At 40.5% G+C, this 17,900-nt stretch overlaps 1 protein-coding gene across 1 annotated transcript; it reads left to right on the top strand.

Moving 5' to 3' along the window:
* Window positions 1-13,301: 13,301 nt before the first annotated feature.
* On the top strand, window positions 13,302-17,222 carry LOC112879284 (probable protein arginine N-methyltransferase 3). The gene is made up of 7 exons (XM_025943495.1): window positions 13,302-13,683; window positions 13,879-14,379; window positions 14,499-14,596; window positions 15,081-15,159; window positions 15,244-15,504; window positions 15,596-15,763; window positions 16,393-17,222. Exons 1-7 carry the CDS (start codon window positions 13,393-13,395, stop codon window positions 16,828-16,830), a joined length of 1,836 nt encoding a protein of 611 aa, XP_025799280.1. The 5' UTR covers window positions 13,302-13,392; the 3' UTR covers window positions 16,831-17,222.
* Window positions 17,223-17,900: the final 678 nt, after the last annotated feature.

Genomic DNA, 17,900 nt, shown 5'->3' with positions numbered 1-17,900 from the left:
ATCTTTGAATAAAAGTTGGATTTGAATTGCTTTTGTCCTAAAAAGTGAAACTTTATAAAATTCAGGATCTAAATGCAAGCATTTATGACATGTCATGATGACTTGCACTTTTACACTTTAGTCCTGAGTAATTTTGAAAGTTACTTTTATAAATCAAACATTTGCATAAAAGGACTTGTACTTCTATAAAATTACATAAATACCCTTATTTTTATCACTTTACCCAAAATTTTTACACAATTCGACACTTGCATTTCTAATGCAACTTCTGGATAAATATATATTTTTTTACAAGGAATAAAATAAGAAAAACATGTTTACCAAAACCACCTTTCACTTATTTTTAAATTACCCTTATCTAGTTACATTTTGCAAAAAAAACCCTAGGTTTTTCTGTAATTACAAAAATACCCCTTTTTACTTGTACTTTTAAATTTTCAAAAGTTTCACATAAACATACACAAGCTTTACACTTAACAAACATATATTTCACACTAACAAAATATATGCCTAGCATTACAAATACACGAACTGTCACAGTCCCGAGCTACGTACTCAAGTTGTTGTGCTTGCAAAGATTATTTGCAGAAGTCTCCCAGCATCAATGCCCAACCTTTGATTCAGCCAAGTTCTTCAATTTCAAGTTTATTTTTAAATTTTGTTAAAGAACTTTCCTGTTTGTCGGAAGTTCCGGTCCAGTGTCAGAAGTTCCGACAGGTTTAACCGCTCCGAAGATTTTTTGCAAATTTTCAGATACGCCTATTCAACCTCCCTAGGCATCACCAAAATTCTTTCAATTGTTATCAGAGACTAATCTCTTAATTAAGTCTTAAATGCTAAGGGATATCACGATGTCTCAAATTGGGGATGGCACCACTCTATCCGAAGATCCTTCCGCTCAAGCTAGTGGGAGTTTGGGTCTTGAAGGAGTGTCCGAAAAACCCACAGATCTAACAAGCCGTCCCCCCTCCATTCATGATGATGACTCAAGCTCAAGTGATGAAAGTGAGGGCGAGATCTCAGAAGCAAGAAGAAGGAGAAAAGAGAAGATGAAGCCAAAATTAAGAAGAAGATCGAGAAATTGATGAGGAGAAGAATCAAGGAAGAAAGCGACAAGCATCATTTCTTCGGGTTACATCAAGTACCTCATAACTATGCATCATCTCAATATCCTTCCTTTCAATTTCAATCGGTTCGCTTGGGAAAATCTCCTTATCCCAAGTCATCTAATGATATGAAAATGCACCTCTATAGGCTTCACCCCTCTATTTGGGAAGTTGTTATTGTAGGTGCGACTCCTCCAACACATGGTGTACCCACGGCTGAACAAGCTCAAGACTACTTCAGCAATGCGCAAGCCATGAGAGTAATCACCAGCTCTCTTTGTGCCCAAGAATTCAACAAAATTTGCAATGTTGAAGTGGCCAAGAAAATTTAGGACACATTGAGAGAGGCTCATGAGGGGCCCGATGAGTTAGAGAAGATAAGATGGATTTGTTGCAAAGAGAGTTGGTGCACTTTGTCATGTATGATGAAGAAAATGTGAGGCAAATGTATGATAGACTAATGATCCTTGTGTCGGATATTAGATCTCTTGGAAGCACGGTGTGGGATGATCATAAGGTGACAAAGAAGTTGCTTAGAGCTTTCACACCAAGGAACCCAACCCTTGCAACAATAATTAGAAGAGATCCAAAATTCAAGATCAAGAGACCCAATCAACTTCTTGGTGAATTCTCAATCAAGAGTTGGTTGAGAGAAATGTAGCCAAGTCACTTAGCCACAAGATCAACAAGAATGTCGCACTCAATGCTAACTCAAGTGACAAGGTTGAATCAAGTCCTAAGGTCCTCAAGTCAAAGAAGGAAGATTCAAGTAATGAAAGTTCCACCGATGAAGAAATGGTCTTGTCTTGAGAAACTTCAAGAAATTTATGAAGAAGAAGTATTACGAGAAAGGTGGTGATGACAAGAAAAAACCATCATAAAGAAGGTGCTATGAGTGCAAAGAAGTGGGCCATTATATTGCCGATTACCCACAATTAAAGAACAAAGAAAAGGAGGAGAAGAGGTACAAGGAGAAGAGCAAGGACTAAACAAGAAATATCAAGGTCATGCTCGTGTTGGTCAAAAATGGGAGTCAAGTCATGAAGACTTCGACAATGAAGGCATGGCAACTCTAGCCATACCTACATCATCAAGAAGCTCTTCAACAACATCTCCGATGATGAAGATAATTCTCCTTTTTGCCTCATGGAAAGAGGAACTAAGGTACAAGAATCATCCACCTTTTCTTCCCAACCTTCCTCTACATCTAGTAGTTGACAAAATGATTTTGAAGATGAGGAAGAACAACATAGAGTTTATACGATAAAAGAATTTGGTAAGAAAGATTTCAAAGAAATTAAAAAACTAATGGAGAATTTGGAGAAAAAGAAAGAGTGTCTCGATAGGCAAGAAGACTTGCTCATCCTTGAGAAGGAGAGAAACCTTAACTTAGAGAAAGCTCTTGCTGAAGAAAATGCAAAGGTTGAAAAGTTAGCCATTGATCTATCTCCAGCTAATGATTCAAGTGAGAGGATGTCAAAGGAGAAGTCCTTGATAAATGAATCTCTAGCTTCTCTAAAGAAAACTCATAGCGAACTGCAAGAAAGATTCTCACGCTTGATGGTCAAATACAAAGACCTCGAAGTCAACTATAGTGCTCTTTGGAAAAGCACCAAAACCGATTCTAAAACAACGATTGACTCCAAAGTCTCCACAAGTCAAGGTTGCTTAAAATGTTATAAAAGTGATATGCAAGCTTGTGTTACTAACATGGCAAAGCTAGAGAAGTTAATCCAAGCAAAGGATGCTCAACTTGAGTGAATGGACATGTTAGTAAAGAATGGATATGAAGGTAATGTCAAGCCCAAGCCTAAGGTAAGCTACAAGGATGGAAGATATTCTAACAAAAAGAATGGGCTTGAACATTACAAGGGAGGCAAGGTAAATGATCGGAAAGTGGTCAAAGGTAAGGAATGTGTCATGTTTACAAAAGGAGTAAATCTTAAAGACTTGATGAACATTACTCATGGTGTGACCACCATAATTCCCTCCCAAGTCAAGAAAAGTGTTGAGGCTCCCATCAAGGACAAGGTTGTCAAGCATGAGCTATCACCAAGATACACTACCGACTACATCGTGACAATGGACCATAATGGTAAAATAGTGGTCAAGTATATTGGAACTTACAATAAGAAGACCATTTTTAGATGTGTGTGGGTTCCAAAAGTTTATCCATCTAACCTACAAGTACCCAAATTTTTTTGGTACCTAAATTCCAAGCTTAACTTGTTTTGTAGGCCGGCTCCTCCGGTGGCACCGCGTGTTTGCTTGATAGTGGATGCTCAAATCATATGACCGGGTGTAAGCATCTAGGCCCTCAAGGTATGTTTCAGTGATTAATAACAACTATTATTGTGATTAATGAGTTTGTGCAGCTTCATAGACCATTATCGCTCATTTGGTCATATGTCAAAAGAGGCCCCTAATTTTCGTTATTGAAAAAGGCGATCTCGGCATTCAACTCAATTATATATCAAGACTAAGGATCTTTCTAGTCCTAAGTGTTATAAGGTTGAGAAGGACACTTAGATTAGTATAGGTTTTATAGTTTTGTAGTGATCGCACTATTAAGAGGGGTTAAGGCTAAGTAACTTGAGCATGGACTTGGTCACTTGAAAATGGATGCACACAATGGTCACTCAGGTTTCTAGAAGCTCAAATAAGTGGTTCTCAACTTATATCTCAAGAATATTTGGATTTCATTCAAGACTCAAATCAGAAAACGCAAAATCAGGAAAAATCCTTAACACCGGTTTAACCGACGCTTCCACTTTTCTATACGTCGGTTAAACGGTGTCAGCAGAGTCTGGACAAGTCTATACACCAGTTCAACCGACGATATTTGAATTTAACGTCGATGCAGTTGTCCAGAGACTTGGTTTTTCAGTTGATCAGTGGACAACTATACTCACCGGTTAAACCGATGATACGTCGGTTAATCTGCCCAAGTTGTAACGGCTAGTTTTCAGAAGGTGGCAGTTTACATTCACCGATTAAACCGACGATGACTATTGGAGGGACGTCGGATTAACCGGCGGTACGCAGTTTTCTGGCAGCTTTTTCTCCAACGGCTCTATTCGTATGAGCTGCCTATATATACCCCTCCAATGGGTCATTTTACACTTCTTGACACCAGGCAACATCCAAATACTCATACCATAGTCAAGAGCCACCTTGAGCTTCATCATTTCACACACTTGTTCATTCAATCTATCAAGAAGCAAGATTAAGGACTTGAGTAGAGAGAAGCTTGTGTGCATCCGTTCTTGGTGATCGGTTCTTGCTCAAGTGAAGGTCTTAGCTTGTTACTCTTGGTGATTGGCATCACCTAGGCGATCTTGGTGATCGGGGTGTTTCTCGCGGAGCTTGCCAAGGATTGTGGGAGCCCGGAGAAGAAGATTGTACGTGGCTTGATCTCCACCACACCGGGATGGTGAACGGAGACTCTTAGTGAGCGCCCTCGTCTTGGTGATTTGGGAGGTGACAAAACTCTTTGTGAGTGTCACAACGTGGATTAGGGGTGTGTGCCAACACATCGATACCACGGGAAAAAATCCGGTTGTCTCTTGTCCACTTTCTTTATTCAAGCATTTACTTTCATGCAATTTATTCATGTGCTTGATTTAGGAATCATTACTTTGCTCTACCTTGCTAGGCTTAACCTCTATTTTTATCTCTCCTAGCTTGTGTAGGTAGCTTAGTTACCCGGTTGGTGAATTGGTGCCTTTCTAGCTTTGCATAGGTTAAGGTTGCTTTACCTTGTTTTAGAATTTGAAAAAGGCCCAATTCACCCCCCTCTTGGTCCATCGATCCTTTCACCGGGGAGAGAAACTTGTTCACATCTCTAGAGCTCATGATGTACCTAAAGAAACTATTGTCTTTGGAGACAATAGCAAAGGGGATGTGATTGATTTGGGTAAAATTGCTATCTCTCATAATATTTCAATTACAAATGTTTATTTGGTTGAATCTTTAGGATACAATTTGTTGTTGTTCTCATAACTTTGTGAGAAAGGCTTCAATTGTCTCTTTACTAATGAGGGTGTGACCGTCTTTAAAAGGGAGGATTCCTCTATTGCCTTTACGGGTCGTTTGAAGGGCAAACTCTATCTTGTTGATTTCTCAAAAGAGAAGGTTGAGCTCGAGACTTGTTTAGTGGCAAAATCCAAGTTGGGTTGGCTTTGGCATCACCGACTAGCCCATGTTGGGATGACCAACCTGGCCAAACTTAAAAAAGGCGAGCACATCTTAGGACTAACCAATATTGTTTTTGAGAAAGATAGATTGTGTAGCGCTTGACAAGCTAGGAAGCAAGTTGGTGCTTCACATCCTGGCAAGAACATCATGACATCAACAAAACCATTGAAGTTTCTACACATGGATTTATTTGGACCTATTGCATACATAAGCATTGGCGGTAATAAATATGGTCTTGTTATTGTTGATGATTTTTCTCGATTCACTTGGGTATTCTTTTAGCAAGATAAAAGTGAGACTCAAGGAACAGTCAAGAAGTTCATTAGAAGAGCTCAAAATGAGTATGAGTTGAAAATCAAGAACATAAAAAGTGGCAATGGCTCGGAATTCCGAAACACCAATGTTGAGGAATTTCTGGATGCAGAAGGGATCAAGCACAAATTCTCCGCTCCATACACTCCTCAATAAAATGGCATTGTGGATAGGAAGAATAGGACATTGATTGAAGCCGCAAGAACCATGCTTGATGAGTACAAGACTCTGGCTATTTTTTGGGCCGAAGCAATCAACACGGCTTGCTAAGCAATCAACCGCCTCTACCTCTACAGATACTTGGGCAAGACACCTTACGAGATAATCACCGGTAACAAACCTAAGGTGCACTACTTTAGAATTTTTGGGAGTAAGTGTTTCATACTTAACAAGAAAATCAAAAGCTCAAAGTTTGCACCAAAGGTTGATGAAGGCTTTCTACTTGGTTATGGTACTAACGAACACGCCTATCATGTCTTCAACAAAATCACCGATTGTGTTGAGGTTACGATAGACGTAACTTTTGATGAATCTAATGGCTCTCAAGTAGAGCAAGTTGATAAAAACCTTGTAGATAAAGTGGAACCCCCAAGTGATGAGGACAAGGCCTGATCTTCCGAGAGATAGGACAAGTTCGATTGGTGGAGGACTCGATGTTGACAATCCGGCTTCAAATCAGCAAGATTCAAACCCTGCAACCGCTACACCACTGCTCCGTTGGTTATCAACCAAGCACAACTTGATTGACCTCGCCGAGAAGGCTTTTCCTGCAAGTGAATCGAAGTACACAAGCAAGAAGGTATAAACACGCAATCTGACAATTGCAAATATAGTTGAAGAAAATCACAAGAGGGGTTCAAGCACTCGGTTGGAAAGGACTAATCGCCATAGTCGAGGAGAACAAGAACAGAGGCCCTGGATCATAATAAAAAGACTTATCGCCACAGTTACAATGATCAATCTTAGTTTCTTGACAGAAAACTAGAACTAAACCAAACCCAACCCTAGGCAGTGGCTACTAAGTTTCTTGTGCAAAGAGAGACATCCTAGGGTTGGGGCGACCGGGGGGGCGCTCACAACTTGGGCTTAAGGCCCGACACGATACAAAGCCTGAAAAGGCCCAAAACTGGTGACGCAGCACCTTATCGTGGTCACATAGAATGACCCATGAGGCTTCTGGATCTAGGACCAGAACCAAAAGAACCGTCTCGTTGTCAAGTTTCCAACGTATCCAAGAACACCTTATTTGGATGCCATATAAGGGAGATATCGCCATTTTGGTGCAGGGAGGTCGGCTGAATCCGAACCGAACTCGCAGTCCAAGTTGGCGACGATTTGTAGCTTCGTGATGAGGCCAGCTCGTGCATGTACAACATGGTGATGTCCTCATTACCAAGTCTATCAATCATGAGGATGGGCTTGGGAGAAGTGATGCCTCATGAAGTTCAAGCTCAAACTCCGGTTGAAGAAAGAAACAATGATCCATCATCATCCACAAGAGTTGAACCACCAAGCTCTCAACGACCTCCAGATCAAAGTCAAGTTCATGGTGACGATCAAGTTTATGGCATTGATCAAGGGGGAGAACAAGGTGGCAAGCTCAAGAAGATGCTCCACAAGTTGAAGATGATTATGGACCTGAAAATTGCATTCTTGAATGGCCTCCTATCCGAGTTGGTGTGTATATAGAACAGCCGTCGGGCTTTGAAGATCCAAGATTTCCAATCCATGTGTACAAGCTCTATAAGGCGCTCTATAGGCTTAAGCAAGCTGCTAGAACATGGTATTAATGCCTTAATGATTTTCTTCTCAAGAACAACTTTGTAATAGGCAAAGCTGATTCTACCCACTTTACTCACAAAGTTGATAAGGATATCTTTGTTTGCCAAATATATCGACATTATATTTGGTTCTACTAATAAGAAATTTTGTGAGGAGTTTAGTAGGATCATGACCAAGAGGTTTGAGATGTCCATGATGGGTGAATTGAAGTTCTTCCTTGGATTTCAAGTCGAGCAAATGAAGGAAGCGACTTTCATATGTCAAACCAAGTATATGAAGGATATGCTCAAGAAGTTTGACATGGCCGATGCCAAGCCCATCAAGACACCCATGGCATTAATGGTTATCTTGATCTCAATGAAGAAGAGAAGTCGGTTGATCAAAAGGTATATCGCTACATGATCAGCTCTCTTCTTTACTTTTGTGCATCTAGGCTTGATATTATGCTTAGTATGTGCATATGTGCAAGATTTCAAGCCAATCCTAATGAATGTCACTTCATAGCGGTAAAGAGAATTTTAAGATATTTGGTACACACTTCTAACCTTAGCTTGTGGTATCCCAAAGGCTCCACTTTTGATCTACTTGGTTATTCCGATTTGGATTATGCCAGTTGCAAGGTAGATAGAAAGAGTACCACGGAGACTTACCCATTTCTTGGAAGGTCCCTAGTATCTTGGAGCTCTAAGAAATAAAATTCGGTTGCTTTATCCACCGCCAAAGCTAAATATGTTGCAGCGGCTGCTTGTTGTGCCCAACTCTTGTGGATGAAGTAAACGTTGAGTGACTTTGGTTGTGAGTTTAGCAAGATTCCGCTCTTGTGTGACAATGAGAGTGCTATCAAGCTAGCAAATAATCTGGTGCAACACTCCTGAACAAATCACATAAATATAAGACATCATTTTTTAAGGGATCGTGAGGCTAAGGGAGATATTGCTTTACGTCACGTGAGCACCGAACAACAACTTGCCGATATCTTCACTAAGCCTCTAGATGAGCAAAGGTTTTATGCTTTGAGGAGTAAACTAAATATTTTAAATTCTTATAACTTGGCTTGACTTGTTGCACATACTTGATTGTTACCTGGATAGGAAAAATAACTTTACTTGTGTTGAGTTGTTTTTAAATATTTGGAATTTGAACTTTAGATCAAAATTTGACTCTTGTGATCATAGTTATGTACTGTTGATTTTGGCTGATCACTAAGTGTCAAGTTGTCTCATATGTCGACAAGCCATATCTCTCAGAATCTCCAAATTTATTCAATCTCAAAATCTATCTTCTTGGAGAAAGCAAGCTACCGTCGGAACTTTCGATGCCCGTCAGAAGTTTCACCAAAGTTCCGATCAAGGGTTCTCAGGAGGCTAGATTAATTTTCATCAGAACTTCCGACACAACGTCGGAACTTCCAACGATCCTTGGAAGTATCAGCATTCTTCCGACCGAGGGTCCTCGGGTTCGAATTTTATTCTCATCGGAACTTTCAATGCCCCATCGGAACTTCCGACAATACACTTGAACCTATATATATCCGTTGATAACCCCTCGAACCCTAACTCTTTCTTCCAAAAGCCACCGATGCCCCCACTGCTCTCCACTCACTTCCTCGAGGGGAACTCAAGATTTGACCGTTGGATTTCATTGCCGTTGAGTTCTTTGGATTCTCCACTACTCGAAAGATCTGATCCCCTTTATCTTTCTTCCGATTTGCGCAGGAAAACTTCAAGGTAAATCATTCAAAAATTCGGTTGCCCGATCTCTTAATGTCGAAGGAGTTAGATGATTTCCTTTAGGGGATAGCTTCCATATACTTCCTAGAACTCGTGACTAAGATCTTATCAAAGTTGGTGGGCTAAATCTCTTGATTCATGATTCCTTGGGCTGGCTCGGGCTCTGTTGGAACTTCCGACCAGGGGTCGAAACTTCCGACAGGCGCCTAAGTTGCCCAGTTCTGGCTTATTTGATTCCATCCATTCATGCCATCCTAATTCCTTTCATTTGTTCATCGGATGGCTCGTGAAAAAGAGAGGAAAATAGAGGGCAACATCTCTAGAAATTGAATCATCACCCTCATCTAATTCACAGACAACCGAAGAAGCATCTCCCATTGCTCAGTGCACGGGAAAGAGAAAGGCAATTGCTAAAGTTCATCAGCAATCTTGTGGTCGTGGGAGGCCAAACCCACAAGGAACTTCAGGTCAAGGCACCCGTCATCGCATAAAGTGTGCCTCAGCTCTGGGTTCTCATATGGCAGATGCAGGAGAGTCCTTGGAGTATCTTGAGAGAATTATCATTCGGAAGCAGCCACCAATTAGATGAACTGATCCGCAGTACAATTGGACTCATCTAGTAGACTATGATGCAAATCCACTAGGGTTTGTTCCTGATCTTTCAATGAGAGGCGTGGGATAACTCGATTGATGGAGGAGACGATGTTCACGGCCCGACTACAGCCTTCCAAGGATGCTGCGCCTTAGCAACCGATACACCACCTCCTATGGTTGCCATGATCTTATGGAGCACGACACCCGGCCACTAGGGCACTCGTCCTACAAGCAATCAAAGAATTAGCAAGAACAAATAGAGCAAGTACTGAAAATATGAGATGTAATTGAAAGTCTCAAACTGAATCTCAAATGTGGTGGGGTTCCGAAAACAAGTAGATGGGCGGCTGGATCAGCACACGCGGCTACAAGGAAGTAGCAAAAGCTAAACTTGCATCTAACAAAACCCGAGTGTTCTTGGCAGCGGTTACAGGTTATAAAGAAGTGGGAGAATGACCACAAGGGTGCTGGGGTCATGTTCCAACCCTAGGACGTGTCCGAATTGGACTCAACTTGATACACGGCTCATTGGGCCAAAATAGGGTGACGCAGCGCCGTGGCTGAAAAGGACTTTGTAGTAAATCGACGAATGCGGTTGACTTCGAACAGATATGGAGGTGATTCCAGATCTCTTGGAAAGTATATTGTATAAGCTTTCCATGAAATACTTGAATGACCAAAATGGAGTCTGGATGAAGTTATGCGGCCGTCACAAGTCGTGTCTATCCTGCAGTCCGAATCCAGCCCGTGCGATGCCTCTTCCCTTTTGATCCAATCCATTGTTCCTGAGTAAAACAAGAGTGCACGTGTCTCCATTGTCTAAATATGATGAACCTGAGTTTAAGAGTGAACTTACTTGATGGGTAAGCCGATGAGCATGAGCGCGAGTAATAGGACCAAGTGGTGTTGGCGAAGTAGAACTACTGTAGGTGTGGATGTATCGTTGGTGGCGATGTCCTCATCATCCTCCCCTTCTTGCATTTGAGTTGTCCTGGCTCATCGTCCTTAGTGGGAGTGAACTTCGGTAATAAATCTCTTGTGTCTTGCGTTTATTGCATTTATTTTGTTCTTGTTGACCTAGAATTTATTTTGTCCCGATCTACATACTCAAGTTGTTGTACTTGTAAAGATCACTTGCAGAAGTCTCCCAGTATCATTGTCCAACCTTTGATTTAGTCAGATTCTTCAGTTTCAAGTTTATTTTTAAATTTCATTTAAGAACTTTCCTGTTTGTCGGAAGTTTCCAGTCCAGTGTTGAAAGTTCCAGTCCATCGGAACTTCCTACACAGCGTTGGAAGTTCCGTCAGGTTTAACCGCTATGAAGATTTTTTAGAAATTTTCAGATACGCCTATTGACCCCCCTCTAGGCATTACCAAGATCCTTTTAACTTTGTTTTTCTCAATCTTGGGACTTCCAAAATTGTTTATTATCTTGAGCACATCCAACTTGAGCTAGTGACTTAGAAACCTTTATGGTCAATATTTCTTGTATTGATCTCTAAGTCACTCAACCATATGAATCAATAATAACTTGATGTTTCAAATTGCTTTGCTCTCCAAGACTTGACTTGATGCTTCAAAATCCTTCAAGTACTAGCTACTTCACCCTATCAAAGATCTCATGATCCAAATCGTCACTTGATCAACCTTCGCTTAATATCTCGTTGCATAGTCACTTGCTTAACTTCTTCATCCTATATTGCCTTCATTGAGCTTAGCTTTATTTTACCATCAATAATGGATAACCTACTTTAAATCCATGTCTTCGTATACTTGTCTTGCTTTTGCAATCATAGATATTTAGCAAACCATATTTCATAAACCAAGCAAAAGATAAAAACCATTATAGATATCCAGAACCATTTGTTTCTATTTCTCATTTCATATTGCTTGTCATTCTTCAGTATATCGCTTTATTTGATTGCATATCACATGAGCCAATACCATGAATTAATTCTCAATTAAATTCATGCTCAACAACTATTTTAACAATCATGTTAGACCTTTAATCGCATTGTTACTCAATTCACAAAAATTCATTAGGAATCTAGATGCACTTTCACTTCTAGTGGCGGCGGTGCCCACAACAAGCTGCGGTTGCTGCTGCTGGGAAAGATGAAGGCCAACAATTTTTGACAGCATGTTCCAGCAGGCGTAACATCTACGCATGTTTAGTTCTCTCTTCTCAGCCTTACGGCCTATGTTCTAATGTTCTTCCCTTTGCTCCTACAGGCATTGTCAGAGGCAGAGCAGATGGCAGAACTTTGTGCTTGTCTAATTAGTTTCAAATTTCTAAACTCAATTTGCAAAACCACTAAATGAGGTTAGTGTGGGCTATGCTCGCTTATAGTCTTTCTTAGCCTTGGAAAAACTTACCACTAAAGCCCTTAGCCCGCTATTTTGAACATTGTGTTTGCATCAACATATCAGAGCACTCATCTGAAACACAAGTTGCCATTTTCAAAAGTTGTTAGCCCTTATGCATGCAATGCAGGTGTTTGAGCAAAAAAGCACTATAGCACTGTCAAACAAATGCACATTTATCCCTTTTGATAGTATGGCTATCTATCCTATTAATCCAGTCATTTCTCATCTGCTAATTACCTTATGATCGGCAAAAATAGAAAAATCAATCATATAACTTTGCCTTGAGCTCATCCTTCACTTTCAATTTTAAGCTTTCTCATAGCATTGATGTAAGCTCACTTTTCTCTCACTTTTTTCTCGGACCAACCTATACTCATTTTTTCTCAAAAAATTTGTTAGTCTACAACTATTGCCATTCATTACCAAAACTTGAATAAGGGGCCTAGATGTTTTCACAGTTTCAAATTGTAAGTTGTTTTGGCAAATCTAGATTTATAGCTTTTGCTATGCACCTAGATATACTCTATGTTTACATACGTAGCAAAAAGCTATGTACTACTTTTGTTCCAAAATATAACAACTTTTAGATTTGGTCAAATTCAAATATTTTCATATTTAGCAAATAATTTCTAAAAATAATTACTTTTAAACAGAAAATATTACATGTTACGGCAGTTGGTTTCGTTATGAATAAACTAATAGAATTTTCATATTGTCAATATTTATGATTTTTTTACTATCTTTAGTCAAAGTTTAAAAGATTGACTTAGAAAAATCTAAAAATAGTTATATTCTAGAAGAGAGAGAGTATCTAGATTTTTTTAAAAATCTATAATTTGGAATGGAGGGAGTACATTACAAGTGCAATTTAAAATCAATTATATGAGTACGATGATAAGATGATATAAGAAATAATAATTCAAAACTAAAATTGTTAAAAAACAATGGACCTGACGATTGTTTTTTTCGAGGATGGACCTGACGATTGTTATAACACTGCAAGCAAGGATAAAAAAGAGACCCCCTAAAAATCGACATGATATGGTGAAATGCCAAAGAGAAACGTTATTTGTTGAAGAACGAACGCGTGCATACTGGGTTGAGACGTCGAGCATGTGAGGTGGGCCGGGCTGGCAAATGGCAACTAAGGAAGGCCCAATTGCTATAACGAGTAGTCCTCCTAAACCCTGCTCTGCCTAAAATGCTAAAACCCTAATTCAACGAGACACCAACACCAAGCGGCGGCGCGGCGACCGGCGAGGCGACGAGCCGAGCAAGTGCGCCAGGGAGCAAGCCGCGAGGCAATGGAGCGTAGCCTCGCAGGCAAGGATGAGGCGGAGGAGCGGCTAAGGTCTGACGAGGAGGAGGAGGAAGAAGAAGAGGAAGGAGAGGAGGGGTGGGATGACTGGTGCTCCGACGGCGACGATGCTGGCGGCTGGCTGCTATGCTTGTTCTGCAGCACGCGGTTCGATGCCGATAGCTCCCTCTTGGAGCACTGCGCCGCTGAGCACCGCTTCGACTTCCACAGGATTGTGAAGGAGCTGGGGCTGGATTTCTACGGGTGCATCAAGCTCATCAACTTCGTCCGCTCCAAGGTGTGCCAGCAGCATCCTGTTCTCAGAGCAATCGATTCGGGCAACCTCAATGCCTGCAGCAGTATTTTTAGCTAATTGTTTTATTAATTTGCTGTATGACGGCATGAATAGCTGGTTCAAGTTGCAATTTTGTTTCTTTCCGTGGGTGCTTTGCTGCACTGTCCACCGATTATGGATGCCATTGTTGATTTGCAGGTTGCAGAGAATAAATGCTGGAGCTGTGGCCAAGCATTCTCGTCCAACATCGAACTCTGCAGCCACTTACACGCACTGGAGAATTACCGAATTGAGGGAAAGGTTCCATGGAAGGACGATGTGTACTTGAAACCTTTCATGGAGGACGACTCCCTTTTGCACAGTTTGTCCATGGATGACGAGGAGGATGAGGAATGTGGAACATCCGTAGAAAGAGGACAGTGTTCAGCAGGGGATGGGGTTTTAGCTGAACCACTGGGGAACAAGCTGAGCACCTTACCGGAAGGAAATGGTTCTGATATCAGTGCTCGATTTGAGCAAGAGTGTACTATTGGGAGTAGACAAGGGGAGGACAGGGTGTCTCTTGCTCATGAGACTAACGATAGCCAACTAAAGGTTGCACGCGCTAGTGTTAATGCCAAGGCAATCAAAACTGTGGATGATAACTACTTTGGATCTTACAGTTCATTTGGTATTCACAGAGAGATGCTCGGTGATAAGGTAACTCTCTCTGCATATGTGGTCACTGTGATCCTGTCAAATGTCTGTCTGTTCATTTCCAATATATATATATATGTGCGGTCTGAAAAACACTGAATGCTCTGAATAACCTTTTTCAGGTGAGAACAGATGCTTACAGAGATGCTATTTTAGGCAATCCTAGCCTTTTAAGTGGAGCAGCTGTACTGGATGTTGGTTGTGGCACAGGAATTCTAAGGTATCTAAGCATTTACCATGTGATCATTGCATGCCGAACACTTATGCACATCTGGGTTAGTTTATCTTAACCATGAAGCTCCATGCTTGCAAGTCTTGGATCCTGTAAAAACAAATAGGCTACATATTTCAAATCTGAGAGATACAACAACTATGATAATAGTTTGTAAGGAATTCGTTGTTGGACACTTGGGACCAATTTATTTAACTGACAGGTTATGGATAATTTTGACTTGGTTGTGCGTTAAGGTCCTAGGTAGGTAAGGTGTTGACAAACCTGGTTCAGTTCATGAGTGTGTATCATGTTATGTGATAGAAGTACTAAAGTTAGACCACTTTTCTTGTCATGACCTGTATGAGTGGAAGCACCGCATCTTGTGTAGTGGCCATATTTATGAAGTGCAAGGTTGATCATAAAAATGACTGCTTTTTGTGCATGATGAATTTTCAATGTTTCATGGGTAGCTGCTGATATGTTACCATAGTCTTTTTGCAGCCAAGGCTGGTGCATCTAGAGTTGTTGCTGTTGATGGGAGTGCAAAGATGGCTTCTGTGGCTACCCAAGTATGTCTCTTTTTTCCCTCAATATTGTATCGAACTATAAACCTCCTTGCACTATGATTATCTTATAGGTATTGCATGATGCAGGTTGCAAAGAATAATGGTCTGTTGCATGATGAAAATGTGAAAACAGAACAAAAGCAAGGTGCTCAAGTGATAAACGTTGTGCATACCAAGGCTGAAGAGCTAATTCAGAAAATTCTAGTTCCACAAAATGGTTTTGATGTGTTAGTCAGTGAATGGATGGGATATTGCCTGTTGTATGAATCCATGCTGAGTTCAGTCCTATATGCACGTGATCATTTCCTAAAACCTGGTGGTGCTATTCTCCCAGATACTGCAACGATTGTAAGTTCTTAGTTTCTTGCTTGTATTCTTTGACGTTTGCCCCCTTCTTTCTTTCTGTTTGATGACTTGTGCCATCTGATTCATCCTCTAGCTTGGTGCTGGTTTTGGGAAAGGTGGAACTAGCTTGCCATTTTGGGAAAATGTATATGGCTTTGATATGTCATGCATTGGCAAAGAAGTAACTTCAACTTCAGCTCGATTTCCTGTAGTTGATGTAGTGGCTTCTCAGGATATTGTCACAGAGACTGCTGTACTCCATGTAAGTTCTTGTAACTGTATATATCTACTTAGTTGTACTTCTTGATTATCCTTATTTTGAAGTTTGTCAAATGGATGTAGAGCTAGATATCAATCTGGGTATTAACTACCTTACTGTGATGGTTTTGTTTATATAGAACAAATTTCAAACAACTACTCTTAAGGTTCTAAAAATTATCGCAAAACTACAGTTTTTAAAAACTGGCTTGTAGCTTTACAAAACTACAATTTTATTAATAGCCTTGTAACCTTGTTCGCCAAAATGACACTCTTGTGAATCAAATTCAGACAACTAAACTTCACCATTTCTCTGATCATGGTGAGACCTGAAAAGTGTAGTTATGAAATGAAATGAGCACCACTGTTAGTTTTTTTTTCTTTTGACATGAATAGACAAGAAAAGTGTAGTTTTGTGAAAATGATTCAACTTTACTTTGTGTTACCTATGTTAATATAAGTGCAGTTTGTGAAACTCTTATGAATAGACAAGAAATGGTAATTTTGTAAATTTTTTCCAGTTGTACTCTTATGATATTTTAGATTTAGAGTATTCTGTAAAATGTGCTTAAATGCCACTTCAAATTCAGGGGGTCTGTAGTCTGACATCTTGCTTCTGTTTCTTCTGTGCAGTCCTTTGATCTAGCAACTATGAAGGAAAGTGAGATGGATTTTACTGCAAGCTTTGAGCTGAGGCTCAGTGAGAGTGGTACTGTTGTACCTGGAGTAACCTGGTGTTACGGCATTGTCTTGTGGTTCGACACAGGGTTTACCGACAGATTCTGCAAGGAGAAGCCTGTTGTCCTCTCTACCTCTCCCTTCTCTACGCCAACTCACTGGTCACAGACAATCTTCACCTTTGAAGAGCCCATCGCAATGGTGAAGGAGGAATCAACCCTTGGTTCATCTGCATCGGTCGGCACAGATGGGTGCCCAGCCACAATGCTCAAATCCCGGATAAGCATTGTGAGGGCATCTGAGCACCGTAGCATAGACATATCAGTTGAAACCACAGCATTCAGCTCAGATGGCAGGAAGCGCAGCTGGCCTATTCAGATATTCAATCTGTGACCTATCACGTGCCTCTTTTGGGTTAAGTTTGCCTCTTCTCTACAATCTTATGCCATCTACAGCAACTGTTATAAGCTTTCAATTGGTTGGCCAAGTTTTGCATGCTGAACAGAGCACTTTGCTCAATTGGAGCTTGTTAGATTGATGATTGTTAGAGAAGGATCAGACTGATAGGTCTTCTGGAACGGTTAGGGTGAAAAAAAAATTAGATTCAGCACTGGTTGGCCCCAAATTCATTTGAATGATGTTGATGGGTTGAAAGCAAACAAGATGTATTTGTAATATTGATCAAACGTATTGTGCATCAAGAAGAACAGATGATTTAGGATACCAGTTCATTTAAATACTGTATGATGTTCACATGATTTTAGCACTGGCGGTCTGTTTCATTATTGGAGGGTGGGCGTTTTCAGTCCACAATTGTTGTCAGTTGTGGAGGGCTCCTTTTAGCTTCATATTCCTCTTTTTCAGGAAGTTCTCGGCAGTAGGTTGTGAATCATGGCACTGTCCACAGAAATATGTAAATGTTTGCTAACAGGAATACAACTAAAAACGAAGCATAATCTGGTACTTGATGTCGAGCAGGTGCGCCGTTTTTCGAGTCATTCACATTTTAAAAGTGGTTTGACCTAAGAATCCAGGCACACCATATTGAAGTATTCTAGGCGCATTCGCCATGACGAGGAGTATTCTATATTCTATCTGTGACCAAGTTCAGTTAAAAGTGTGTTTGGTTTGAAGCCCTCAAGTGCCAAGCCAAAATTTGGGCCATGCCCAGTAGTTTTACCTTTCATTTGGCTTGATGCCAAATTTTAGCCTTGTGCTGGAAGGAAAAAAAAATTGTCCAGACAATGCACCAGCAGTGTAATTCTTGCTTCGTTCAGGTGAGCAAACCGTCAGCCCCGTTTTGGCTTGGCCTCCTGCATTAACTGCTTTTGTTTCTTTGATAACCAACCTTCAAATGACTATTTGTGCTAAATCATGAGTCTAATTTATAATTTGTCAGCACCATCTTATTACCTAGAACTAAACATATAATTCAAGACCCTTGTTAAGTGTGTTTTGAAGAA

This window comes from Panicum hallii, chromosome 2 (genome assembly GCF_002211085.1).
Source record: "Panicum hallii strain FIL2 chromosome 2, PHallii_v3.1, whole genome shotgun sequence".
NCBI classification, from domain to species: Eukaryota; Viridiplantae; Streptophyta; class Magnoliopsida; order Poales; family Poaceae; genus Panicum; species Panicum hallii.
This window is presented reverse-complemented; position numbering and strand designations above follow the sequence as displayed.